Source organism: Microcaecilia unicolor, chromosome 3 (assembly GCF_901765095.1).
Source record: "Microcaecilia unicolor chromosome 3, aMicUni1.1, whole genome shotgun sequence".
NCBI lineage: Eukaryota > Metazoa > Chordata > Amphibia > Gymnophiona > Siphonopidae > Microcaecilia > Microcaecilia unicolor.
In genome coordinates this window covers 304,186,477-304,199,155 of record NC_044033.1, presented here as the reverse complement: position 1 = coordinate 304,199,155, position 12,679 = coordinate 304,186,477, and the positions used below count along the sequence as shown (strand labels likewise).

Genomic DNA, 12,679 nt, shown 5'->3' with positions numbered 1-12,679 from the left:
TCTATCAGTACTTTGGGATGAATACCATCTTCCAGGCGATTTGCTACTCTTCAATTTGTCAAATTGCACAATTACATCTTCCAGGTTTATAGAGATTTCATTCACTTTTTCTGACTCATCAGCTTTGAATACAATTTCTAGCACCAGTATCTCTCCCAAATCTTCCTTTATTAAAGACTGAAACAAATAATTAATTTAATCTATTCACTATGGTTTTGTCTTCCCTGAGTGCCCCTTTTACCCCTCTTGTTATTTAGTGGTCCAGCTGATTCTTTTGCCGGCGTCTTGCTTTTAATGTACTTTAAAAAATTTTTACTATGTGTTTTTGCCTCCAACGCAATCTTTTTTTCAAAGTCCCTCTTTGCCTTTCTTATCAGCAATTTGCATTTCCTTATGATGTTTCTTACTATTTTCAATTGGATCCTTCTTCCATATTCTGAAAGATTTTCTTTTAGCTCTAATAGCTTCCTTTACCTCAGTTTTTAACCATGCTGGCTGTCGTTTGGTCTTCCTTCCTCCTTTTTTAATACATGGAATATATTTGGCCTGGGCTTCCAGGATGGCATTTTTGAACAGCATCCAGGCTTGATGTAAATTTTTGACTTTTGCAGCTGCTCCTCTAAGATTTTTTTCACCAATCTTCTCATTTGATCATAAGCTCCTTTTTCAAAGTTGAATGCTAATGTATTGGATTTCCTGTGTGTACTTACTCCAAAGCCGATATCAAATCTGATCATATTATGATCACTGTTATCAAGAGGCCCCAGCACCATTACCTCCTGCACCAGATCATGCATTCTAGTAAGGACTAGATCTAGACTTTTTCCTCCTCTTATTGGAAACTGTACCAGCTGCTCCATAAAGCAGTCCTTGATTTCGTCAAGGAATTTTACCTCAGCATTCCCTGATATTACATTTACCCAGTCAATATTGCGGTAATTGAAATCACCCATTGTTATTGTGTTCCCTAGTTTGTTAGCTTCCCTAATTTCTGATAACATTTCTACATTTGTCAGTGGTGTACCTATGGGGGTCCACGCTGGTCTTGCACTTGCCTCCTCTCCTGTTTCCAGATGCGCTGTGCATGCTCTTGTTTTAATGAAACTGAGCATGCTCAGTTTCATTAAAATGAGCGTGCAGTGCACAGCATGTTGAAAACAGGACAGGAAAGAAGTGGAAGACCAGTGCGTGACAGATAAATGCTTCAGCTGCCTGGGGTGTACCTTGCGGTGGTGGGAGCAAGGGGGGGAGGGTCTGAAGCGGCAGGGGAGGGGCAGCGGCTGGGGGAGGTGGGCTAAATTGTGCCCCCCCACACATACTTTGGGCTCTGGACCCCCCTCCTGCCGAGGTCTGCCTATGCCCCTGACGTTTGTTCATACTGGCCAAGTGGACAGTAGTACACTCCTATCACTATCCTTTTCCCCTTTACACATGGAATTTCAATCCATAGGGATTCCAAGAAGTGTTTTTTTTTTCCTGCAGAATTTTCAATCTATTTGATTCAAGGTCCTCCTTAATATACAATACTACCCCTCCACCAATTCAATCCACCCTATCACTAACTTGGGCACTTTGGCATTCCTCTTCATTACCATCAAGTCCAGAAGTGGAGAACCCCATCAGTCCACTATCAGCTCAAACCTCTGGCTGGATAGTTCTCAATCTTCTGTGTCCAAGGAATGGCAGCTGAGAAACTCTGCCTCCACATTCAAGGACCCCAAGATGTGAGTTGCCAACAAACAGAGAATATTTTTTCCCACCCAAATCATGAGAGAGGCCTCTGCCATCAAACTGCGGGTCCTGCCTTGCTTGTTGATATAAGCCACCGCCATCGCATTGTCTGAGAAAACTTACACTTGGTCCCCCACCAGAAAGGGAGAGAAGTCGCATAAGGCACTCCAAGTGCCCTGAGCTACAAGCGATTAATTAACCACAGAGACTCCTGTTCCATCCAGGTGCCCTATGCAAGATGGAATAAGTTCCCCAACCTGACTTACTGGCTTCCATTCTTACCACCTCTCATTGTGTTATCGGAAAAGGCACTCTGACAGTCAAATTCCTGGGTGACAACCAACAATGCATACTCCATTTGGCAGCTAGTGTCAAAGGAAGATGAAGGTCATTCCTCTGTGACACCGGAGACCAGAGGCTGAGAGATTCCTGTAATGGCTGCATATGAGCCCTTGCCCATGGTACCACTTCCATCGCTGCAGTCATTGACCCCAGAACCTAGACGTAGACCCAGACCATGGGCCTGCCTTGACTGAGGAGAATACGAATTGAACCAGCTTCTACCTTCTTTTCCGGAGACGGGAAGGTGGTAGAACTAGAGGACATGAATTGAGGTTGAAAGGGGGCAGACTCAGGACTAATGTCAAGAAGTATTTTTTTCATGGCGAGAGTGGTGGATATGTGGAATGCCCTCCTGCGGGAGGTGGTGGAGATGAAAACGGTAATGGAATTCAAACACGCGTGGGATAAACACAAAGGAATCCTGTTTAGAAGGAATGGTTCCATGGAATCTTAGCGGAGATTGGGTGGCGATGCTGGTATTTGGGAAACAAAACGAGAGCTGGGCAGACTTCTATGGTCTACGCCCTGATCGTGACTGAATAGATAGGGATAGGCTGGAGTGTAAATTTTAAGGGGCTTTGATGTTAGCTTCAGAACTTAGTACAAGAACAGTACTAGACAGACTTCAACGGTCTGTGCCCGAGAAAGGCAAGGACAAATCAAACTCGGGTATACATATAAACTATCACATACCATGTAAAATGAGTTTACCTTGGGCAGACCGGATGGACCGTACAGGTCTTTCTCCGAAGACAAGCAGGCTGCTTGTTCTCACGACTGGGTTGACGTCCACGGCAGCCCCCACCAACCGGAACAAAACTTTGTGGGCGGTCCCACATGCAGGGCACGCCCACCGCGCATGCACGGCCGTCTTCCCGCCCGTGCGCGACCGTTCCCGCTCAGTCTTTCTTTTTCCGCGCTGGAGAGAGCCGCATTCGTCTCTCTCTCTGTCAGCCCCGGAAACCGGATCGCGCTTTCGCCGCGAATTTTCTTCAATTTTCTTCTTTTTCGTTGATTCGTCATTTTTCCTTTTGGTTCCTTAAAAAAACCAAAAAAAAACGCTAACTTTGTTTTTCCCTCGTTTCGTAGCGGGGGCGTCGAGTTGCGGCCTTGTGGCCGCGCGGTCGATTTGTTTTCGAGGTGTGAATTTTACCGCCACCATCGAAGGCTTTGACTTCGCCGACACGATTTTTCCGTCGATGTCCTCGAAGGTCCTGAGTGGATTTAAGAAGTGTGGTCGGTGCGGCCGGCATATCTCGCAGACCGACACTCACGCTTGTTGCCTCCAGTGCCTCGGGCCGGAGCACGATACCAAGACGTGTACTTTGTGTCTCGGTCTCCGGAAACGGACACGGGTAGCGAGGCAAGTTCTTCGGGACCGTCTTTTTGGAACTTGCGCCGGCCCCTCAACGTCGACTTCGACGGCATCGGTATCGACGGCCGGTTCTTCGGTACCGGTATCGATGTCCACGAAATCGGCACCGACGGCATCGATCCCAGGAGCACAGGTCCCGTCGGCCCGCCGGTCCTCCGGTGAAGGTGGGGGTGAGAGGCCGCGTGGGCAATCGGCCCCGGTCACTCCCTCTACCCAGGGCCCTCGGGACCGAACCCTGTCGGACCCGATCCCTCGAGGCCGAGGGGGATCGACTTCCTCCTCGTCGGTTCCACCGAGCGCCGATGACGGGCATCACAAAAAGGCAAAGAAGCACCGTCATCGGTCGCCCACGACGCATCCGGCTCCCGGCGCCAGGGATGAGTCGACGCCGAGGAAGCGGCAGCGTCGAGAGGAGAGGTCCCCCTCTGTAGTAGAGGTACCGCCACGTCAGGGTGCCAGCACTTCGGTGCAGTCTCCTGGACCCGAACAGCTTCCGGCACCGACGCCTCTACCGGCCCCCTCGCCTTTCCCGACAGCGGGCCTGGACGAGTGCCTCCGAGCCATCCTTCCGGGGATCCTGGAAGGGCTGATGCGCCAGACTGTGCCGGCGCGGGGGGTGCTTGCGCCCTCGGCGCCGTTGATGGTGGCGCCGGCGTGCTCTAGCCCGGTGCCGAGGCCTTCGACGCCAACGTCGCTTGCGGCGCCGGTCTCAACCACCACGCAGGTGGAGTCCCCGTCGACCTCGATGGAGGGAGCTTCATCCCCGCCGGCGCAGGAGTCCACCGCTCAACGACGACACCGAGGCCTCGGTGCCTCGACGTCGAGCCGGGCCCGTTTGAGAACTGAGCTGCATGAGCTCATGTCTGACACCGAGGAAGAGGCCTCGTGGGGGGAGGAGGAGGACCCCAGATATTTCTCCTCAGAGGAGTCTGTGGGCCTTCCCTCCGACCCCACTCCTTCCCAGAGAGAAAGCTCTCCCCACCTGAGAGCCTCTCCTTTGCCTCCTTCGTCAGGGACATGTCTATTTGCATTCCCTTTCCTGTGGTCTCTGTGGATGAGCTGAGGGCTGAGATGCTCGAGGTCCTCGACTATCCATCACCACCTAGAGAGTCCTCCACAGTGCCGTTGCACAATGTCCTGAAAGAGACACTGCTTCGGAACTGGCTGAGACCATTATCTAATCCCACCATCCCCAAGAAAGCAGAGTCCCAATACAGAATCCACTCGGACCCAGAGTTAATGCGGCCCCAATTGCCTCATGACTCGGCGGTCGTGGACTCTGTTCTCAAGAGGGCACGGAGTTCGAGGGATACCGCCTCGGCGTCCCCGGGGCGGGAGTCTCGCACTCTGGACTCGTTTGGGAGGAAGGCCTACCAATCTTCCATGCTCGTGACCCGCATCCAGTCTTACCAGCTCTACACGAGCATCCACATGCGGAATAATGTGAAGCAACTGGCGGACCTGGTTGACAAGCTCCCGCCGGAGCAGTCCAGGCCTTTTCAGGAGGTGGTCAGGCAGCTGAAGGCGTGCAGAAAGTTCCTCTCCAGGGGTATATATGACACCTGTGACGTGGCATCTCGTGCTGCGGCCCAAGGTATAGTGATGCGCAGGCTCTCATGGCTGCGTGCCTCTGACCTGGACAACCGCACCCAGCAGAGACTGGCCGACGTCCCTTGCCGGGGGGATAATATTTTTGGTGAGAAGGTCGAGCAGCTGGTGGACCAACTGCATCAGCGGGAAACCGCCCTCGACAAGCTCTCCCACCGGGCGCCTTCAGCATCCACCTCAGCAGGTGGGCGTTTTTCCCGGGCCCGGCAGGCTGTGCCCTACGCCTTTAACAAGCGTAGGTACACCCAGCCGGCCCGAAGGCCTCGTCAGGCACAGGGACAGTCCAAGCGCGCTCGTTCTCGTCAACAGCGTGCGCCTAAGCAGCCCCCTGCGCCTCCACAGCAAAAGCCGGGGACGATCTGCCGGTCGGAGGGGAGGTTAAAATTTTTTCACCAAAGATGGCCTCTCATAACCTCCGACCAGTGGGTTCTCCAAATAGTGCGGTGCAGATACGCCCTGAATTTGGCCTCCCTTCCACCAAATTGTCCTCCGGGAGCTCAATCCTTCAGCTTCCATCACAAGCAGGTACTTGCAGAGGAACTCTCCGCCCTTCTCAGCGCCAATGCGGTCGAGCCCGTACCACCCGGGCAGGAAGGGCAGGGATTCTATTCTAGGTACTTCCTTGTGGAAAAGAAAACAGGGGGGATGCGTCCCATCCTAGACCTGAGAGGCCTGAACAAATTCCTGGTCAAAGAAAAGTTCAGGATGCTTTCCTTGGGCACCCTTCTGCCCATGATTCAGAAAAACGATTGGCTATGTTCCCTGGAATTAAAGGACGCATACACTCACATCCCGATACTGCCAGCTCACAGACAGTATCTCAGATTCCGCCTGGGCACACGGCACTTTCAGTATTGTGTGCTGCCCTTTGGGCTCGCCTCTGCCCCACGGGTGTTTACGAAGTGCCTCATGGTGGTAGCGGCGTATCTACACAAGCTGGGAGTGCACGTGTTCCCATATCTCGACGATTGGCTGGTCAAGAACACCTCGGAGGCGGGAGCTCTCCGGTCCATGCAGTGCACTATTCGCCTCCTGGAGCTGCTGGGGTTTGTGATAAATTACCCAAAGTCCCATCTCCAGCCTGCCCAATCTCTGGAATTCATAGGAGCTCTGCTGAATACTCAGACGGCTCAGGCCTTCCTTCCCGAAGCGAGGGCCAACAACCTCCTGTCCCTGGCTTCGCAGACCAGAGCGTCTCAGCAGGTCACAGCTCGGCAGATGTTGAGACTTCTGGGTCATATGGCCTCTACAGTTCATGTGACTCCCATGGCTCGTCTTCACATGAGATCTGCTCAATGGACCCTAGCTTCCCAGTGGTATCAAGCCACCGGAAATCTAGAAGATGTCATCCGCCTCTCCACCAGCTGCTGCAATTCACTGCACTGGTGGACCATTCGGACCAATTTGACCTTGGGACGCCCATTCCAAATTCCACAGCCCACGAAAGTGCTAACGACGGATGCGTCTCTCCTGGGCTTGGGGGCTCATGTCGATGGGCTTCACACCCAAGGACTGTGGTCCCTCCAGGAAAAGGATCTTCAGATCAACCTCCTGGAGCTCCGAGCGGTCTGGAACGCACTGAAGGCTTTCAGAGATCGGCTGTCCTGTCAAATTATCCAAATTCGGACAGACAATCAGGTTGCAATGTATTACATCAACAAGCAGGGGGGCACCGGATCTCGCCCCCTGTGTCAGGAAGCCGTCGGGATGTGGCGTTGGGCCTGCCAGTTCGGCATGCTCCTCCAAGCCACATACCTGGCAGGCGTAAACAACAGTCTGGCCGACAGACTGAGCAGAGTCATGCAACCGCACGAGTGGTCGCTCCATTCCAGAGTGGTACGCAAGATCTTCCGAGAGTGGGGCACCCCCTCGGTGGACCTTTTCGCCTTTCAGACCAACCACAAGCTGTCTCTATTCTGTTCCAGACTACAGGCACACGGCAGGCTAGCGTCGGATGCCTTTCTCCTCCATTGGGGGACCGGCCTCCTGTATGCTTATCCTCCCATACCTTTGGTGGGGAAGACCTTACTGAAGCTCAAGCAAGACCACGGCACCATGATTCTGATAGCGCCCTTCTGGCCCCGTCAGATCTGGTTCCCTCTTCTGGAGTTGTCCTCCGGAGAACCGTGGAGATTGGAGTGTTTTCCGACTCTCATTTCGCAGAACGACGGAGCGTTGCTGCACCCCAACCTTCAGTCTCTGGCTCTCATGGCCTGGATGTTGAGGGCGTAGACTTCGCTTCGTTGGGTCTGTCTGAGGGTGTCTCCCGTGTCTTGCTTGCCTCTAGGAAGGAGTCCACTAAAAAGAGTTACTTTTTCAAGTGGAGGAGGTTTGTCGTTTGGTGTGAGAGCAAGGCCCTAGAACCTCGTTCTTGTCCTGCACAGAACCTGCTTGAATACCTTCTGCACTTATCGGAGTCTGGCCTCAAGACCAACTCAGTAAGGAATCACCTTAGTGCGATTAGTGCTTACCATTATCGTGTGGAGGGTGAAGCCATCTCTGGAGAGCCTTTAGTCGTTCGATTCATGAGAGGCTTGCTTTTGTCAAAGCCCCCTGTCAAGCCTCCTGCAGTGTCATGGGATCTCAACGTCGTCCTCACCCAGCTGATGAAACCTCCTTTTGAGCCACTGAATACCTGCCATCTGAAGTACTTGACCTGGAAGGTCATTTTCTTGGTGGCAGTTACTTCAGCTCGTAGGGTCAGTGAGCTTCAGGCCCTGGTAGCTCATGCTCCATATACAAAATTTCATCATAACAGAGTAGTGCTCCGTACTCACCCTAAGTTCCTGCCAAAGGTGGTGTCAGAGTTCCATCTTAACCAGTCAATTGTCTTGCCAACATTCTTTCCCAGACCGCATACCCGCCCTGCTGAACGTCAGTTGCACACATTGGACTGCAAGCGAGCGTTGGCCTTCTATTTGGAGCGGACACGGCCCCACAGACAGTCCGCCCAATTGTTTGTTTCTTTCGACCCCAATAGGAAAGGGGTCGCTGTCGGGAAACGCACCATCTCCAATTGGCTAGCAGATTGCATTTCCTTCACTTACGCCCAGGCTGGGCTGACTCTTGAGGGTCATGTCACAGCTCATAGTGTCAGAGCCATGGCAGCGTCGGTGGCCCACTTGAAGTCAGCCACTATTGAAGAGATTTGCAAGGCTGCGACGTGGTCATCTGTCCACACATTCACATCACATTACTGCCTCCAGCAGGATACCCGACGCGACAGTCGGTTCGGGCAGTCGGTGCTGCAGAATCTGTTTGGGGTTTAAATCCAACTCCACCCTCCAGGACCCGAATTTATTCTGGTCAGGCTGCACTCTCAGTTAGTTGTTCTTCGTAGGTCAATTTCTGTTATACCCTCGCCGTTGCGAGGTTCCATTGACCTGGGTTCTTGTTTTGAGTGAGCCTGAGAGCTAGGGATACCCCAGTCGTGAGAACAAGCAGCCTGCTTGTCCTCGGAGAAAGCGAATGATACATACCTGTAGCAGGTGTTCTCCGAGGACAGCAGGCTGATTGTTCTCACCTACCCTCCCTCCTCCCCTTTGGAGTTGCGTTTCATAATTTTTGCTTGTCATTCAACTGAGCGGGAACGGTCGCGCACGGGCGGGAAGACGGCCGCGCATGCACGGTGGGCGTGCCCTGTGTGCGGGACCGCCCGCGAAGTTTTGTTCCGGTTGGTGGGGGCTGCTGTGGACGTCAACCCAGTCGTGAGAACAATCAGCCTGCTGTCCTCGGAGAACACCTGCTACAGGTATGTATCATTCGCTTTATCTGCCGTCATTTACTATTTTACTATGTATGTTACCTCCTGAATCCATGAGGAAGATCCTCTTACGTGCCGTTTCGAAAAGAACGCCTAGATAATTCGGCTTCGATGGCATTAGTCGACTGTTCTTGAAACTGATCACCCAATCCAATGGCTACAAAAGACAGACAACTTTGTGCGTCGCTGCCAAGCTGTCCAAATAGGATGACGCATAAATGAGCCAGTCTTTGAGATACGGGTGAACTCTAATTCTCTGGTGCCAAAGTAAGGCCACCACCACCACCATAACCTTGGTAAACGTTCTTGGAGCTGTGACAAGACTGAAGAGCAAAGCTCTGAACTGGAAGTAATGGCCCAGCACCGCAAAACATAAAAACCCCTGATGCATGGCCATATGGCTATATGCAAATATGCCTCCTTGAGACCGAGAGCGGTGAGAAATTCTCCAATGTCTCCAGGTGAAAGCGGGACACTCAGAGGCAGCAGGTGAGACCTTTCAGATCTAAGACCAGATGAAAGGTGCCTTCCTACTTTTGGACAATGAAGTATACAGAGTATCTGCCCTGTCCCTGTTTGGCCTGGGGAACTGGAACAATGGCCCGGAGCACCAGCAAGGAATCTACAGTTGCCTGAACCTCGACCTCTTTGGTTCTCTTTCGACAAGGAGACTGAAAGAAGGGAGGTGCAACCGGGCGGGAGAACTCCAACTTGTAGTCTTCTTTAAGAATATCCAAAACCTATGGGTTGGAGGTGATTTTGGCCCATTACTCTTGAAACTCCTAACGTCCTCCTACTGGAGGAAGAGAAGACTAGATCAGCCTCTCATCACTGCGAAGCTTGGGATGCATTGGGCACTCTAACTGGCTGAGAGGACTTGTCTGCACAAAAGGAAGATTAGCATGCCTGACAACAGGACTTCTGACCATATTGCTGATGACCAGGCTGGTACCATCTGCTGTCTTGAAATCAAGATTGAGAGCCCCCCAGGTTCTAGAATAGTGGGAAGCTATGGAGTGGAATGTCTCTCTCCCCCCCCCCCCAACCCAGCCATCGAGGACCTCTCCTCTCTTTCTCCCTTCCCAACATCCATCTTCACCCCATCTTGCTCTCTCGCTTCCCTCCTCACCATCCAGTATCATCCGTCTCTCCCCCTTTTACGCAACCAGCATCTAGTATCACCCTGTCTCTCCCTCCCCATACAGCATCACCTCATCTGTCTCCCTTTCCTCACTACCACCAAACAACATCGCCCTCCCTCTGTCTCTCTCTGCCCTCCAACCACCACTCTGTCTCTCTGCCCCCCATCCTACATTGCCCTGTCTTTCTCACCTTCCTCTCCCCCTCCTTCCTGCTCACTGACTTACTTGCTTCTCGGGTTTCCATGGTGGCTGCAGTGGTAACAACAGAAAACAGAAGGCAGGTATGGGGACACTGCTGTCACTGGCTGCTGGATCTAGAAACAGGAAGTTATATCAAGCAGCCCTCTTTCAAATATGAATATTCAGTACAGCTCCACATTATTTAGTATGCAAATTTATTTAAAAATGTGTCAGGATTGTCTAACTCTTGCAACAGAATCTAGCCCTGAAATATAGAAGGAAACTAGGGCATGCAGTTATCACTCTTGGGGGAATTTTCTGCAATGCAGACTTTGTACAGAATTCCCTTCCCAATTGTGAGTGGAGTAAGATGCAGTTCAGCTACCTTTCTAGCCCACTCACAACTAGGAAGGGAATTCTGTACAAAGTCTGCATTGCAGAAAATTCCCCCAAGAGTGATTCTGTACCCACTGGTGGAAGCAATATAGCATCTACATCAGTGTTGGGATTCTACAGGCCAGAAGGGCCATCAGCATCTACACATATGGGCAGAAGAAAGCAGTGTCAGCATCTGGTCATGTAAGCAGGAACAAAGTAACATTGTCATCAACACTGGCCAGGGCCTATGGGGACAGGAAAGAAGTGACACAGATGTCAGCCCATGTTAGCCAAAGGAAAGCAGCAACAGAAATCCTGGCCAACATGCTGAGAGCTTCTGCTTACAGCTGTGTGAAGCAAGTTGGTCAGGTTATGTTCTTATGTTTTGTTGGGGAAAGAGTGACAGGGTTGGATCTGGGAGAAGGAGAAGAAAAAAAAAAGAGTAGAGGGGTTTGGGCTGGAGGAAGAGAATGAAGGAGGTCTGGGGAATAAGAGGGAGAATGGAGAGGGACTAGACTGGGGGAGGGGTATACAGTGTGGATGCTGTCAGCCCCGGGGAGTGGAGAAAGAGTGGAAAGGATGGCCTTATGATCTACCATTAGAGTACTCCTAGGCAAATTCTGCACAATTGCTTGTAACTTATTGAAAAAGTTAATTTTAATACCGATAAAGCATGCAGAATTTAAAATAATACGCAAAATGTTAACGTGTTTGTGCACAGAATCCCCCCCCCCCCCCCCGGGAGTATTTTATGATTACACACTATGCCTAAGAAATTTTTGATTTTTGTCAGGACCACAATGTGCACGAAAGATTATGTTGAAAACGAGTCTGCGAACTCTAGTACCAAAATTATTTGTGTCATGCAACGGAGGACACGCTTTAAGACTGGGTAGCTCTAGTGACCAGACCACTGACCAGCTTATGGAAGATACTGAAGATATCTTGGGCACTGGTACAGTTTTATTTTCATCTGAGATGGAGCTGGAAATCTGGCAGTATATACCAGCTGGTTTATAAATTAGAGTGCTCTGCTTCCGCCTGTGCTACTTCATTCCCTGGGACCATTTAACACCCTGATCCTCCAACAATGCAATCAAGAAAAATTCTGTTGCTCACATACTGTTAATTATGGCTTTTATCGACTTTTCGAGGGTTGAAATATATTCTGTTTACCACAATAAGTCAGCTACCCAACTCTATCTTCAGACATACAAAAGCTGGTAGGTTTGGGGGCACAGCACTTCCTCTGCAAGTTGTTAGCTCCCCTCCCCTCAGGTTGTGCGCGCGGCCGCAAGAAAAGAGTTGAGCTTCGAACTTGGGTGGCCGTTGAGAGTGAGACAAGGCGCTGGTGCTGTACTTTGGAGAATATGAGGTGGAAGCTCTGCGCCCTGTGCGGTGCCCTGCTCTTATTAATCTACAGCCCTGGAGCAACGCCAGGCTCCTCACTTCTCGGGTCCGAAGTTGAAGGTAAGTCCGGAAGCGATGGGGACGACACCTGCCTAAGGTCCTCGTGCAGAGAGCGACTCTTTAAGAAAGGGGAAGGTGAAACCAAATGCCTGTGGTTATTGAAAGAGTACTTATTGTATCTGTACAGTAATCTATGGGACTACTCAGACGAAATTCTACATTTGCAGTGGAAGGTTTCTCAACATCAACCCTTAGCGTCACCTGTATGCATTCAGAACTGCCAGGTTCCAGGAAGGAGCCTTTTTTGATTAGTCCTGGATCTAAGCTTACATCCTAGGCAATGTGGTCTTTGTAGTCTCTGATTCTAACCTATTGAGCATAGTGATGTGGCTGCCAAAATGCACCACCATTGCCTGAAATCTAGGACTGATCTAACATCTCTGTCTTAGAGTTGGGTAACATGGCAGCTTTGGTGTGGGAATTGGAAAGTGTTAAATCAACCTTTAGAAGAGCCTTGTGACTAGTCAGTGCTAGTACTGAGTGGGCGTTGCTGTACAGGGGACCTGGGTTTTACTCAAGGAGATTGGAGAAAGAGCAGGAGAAGATGGCAGAGCCTGCTTTGCCCATTATCTGGGCTGAAGCCAGTAGGTGGAGCTTGTTGCCCTATCAATTGTATTGTGGGTGTACCAAGATGGTGGCAGCTGCATGGAGTACAAAAACTTCCATGGGTGGACTGGCTTCAGCTTTGTG

At 51.2% G+C, this 12,679-nt stretch overlaps 1 protein-coding gene across 1 annotated transcript in view; it reads left to right on the top strand.

Moving 5' to 3' along the window:
* Positions 1–11,889: 11,889 nt before the first annotated feature.
* LOC115464633 (transmembrane protease serine 12-like) overlaps positions 11,890–12,679 on the top strand; it is a 102,651-nt gene continuing 101,861 nt past the window's right edge. Inside the window, exon 1 of the mRNA XM_030194996.1 lies at positions 11,890–11,989. Within this exon, the coding sequence (XP_030050856.1) occupies positions 11,890–11,989 (100 nt within the window). The remainder of the gene's footprint in view (positions 11,990–12,679) is intronic.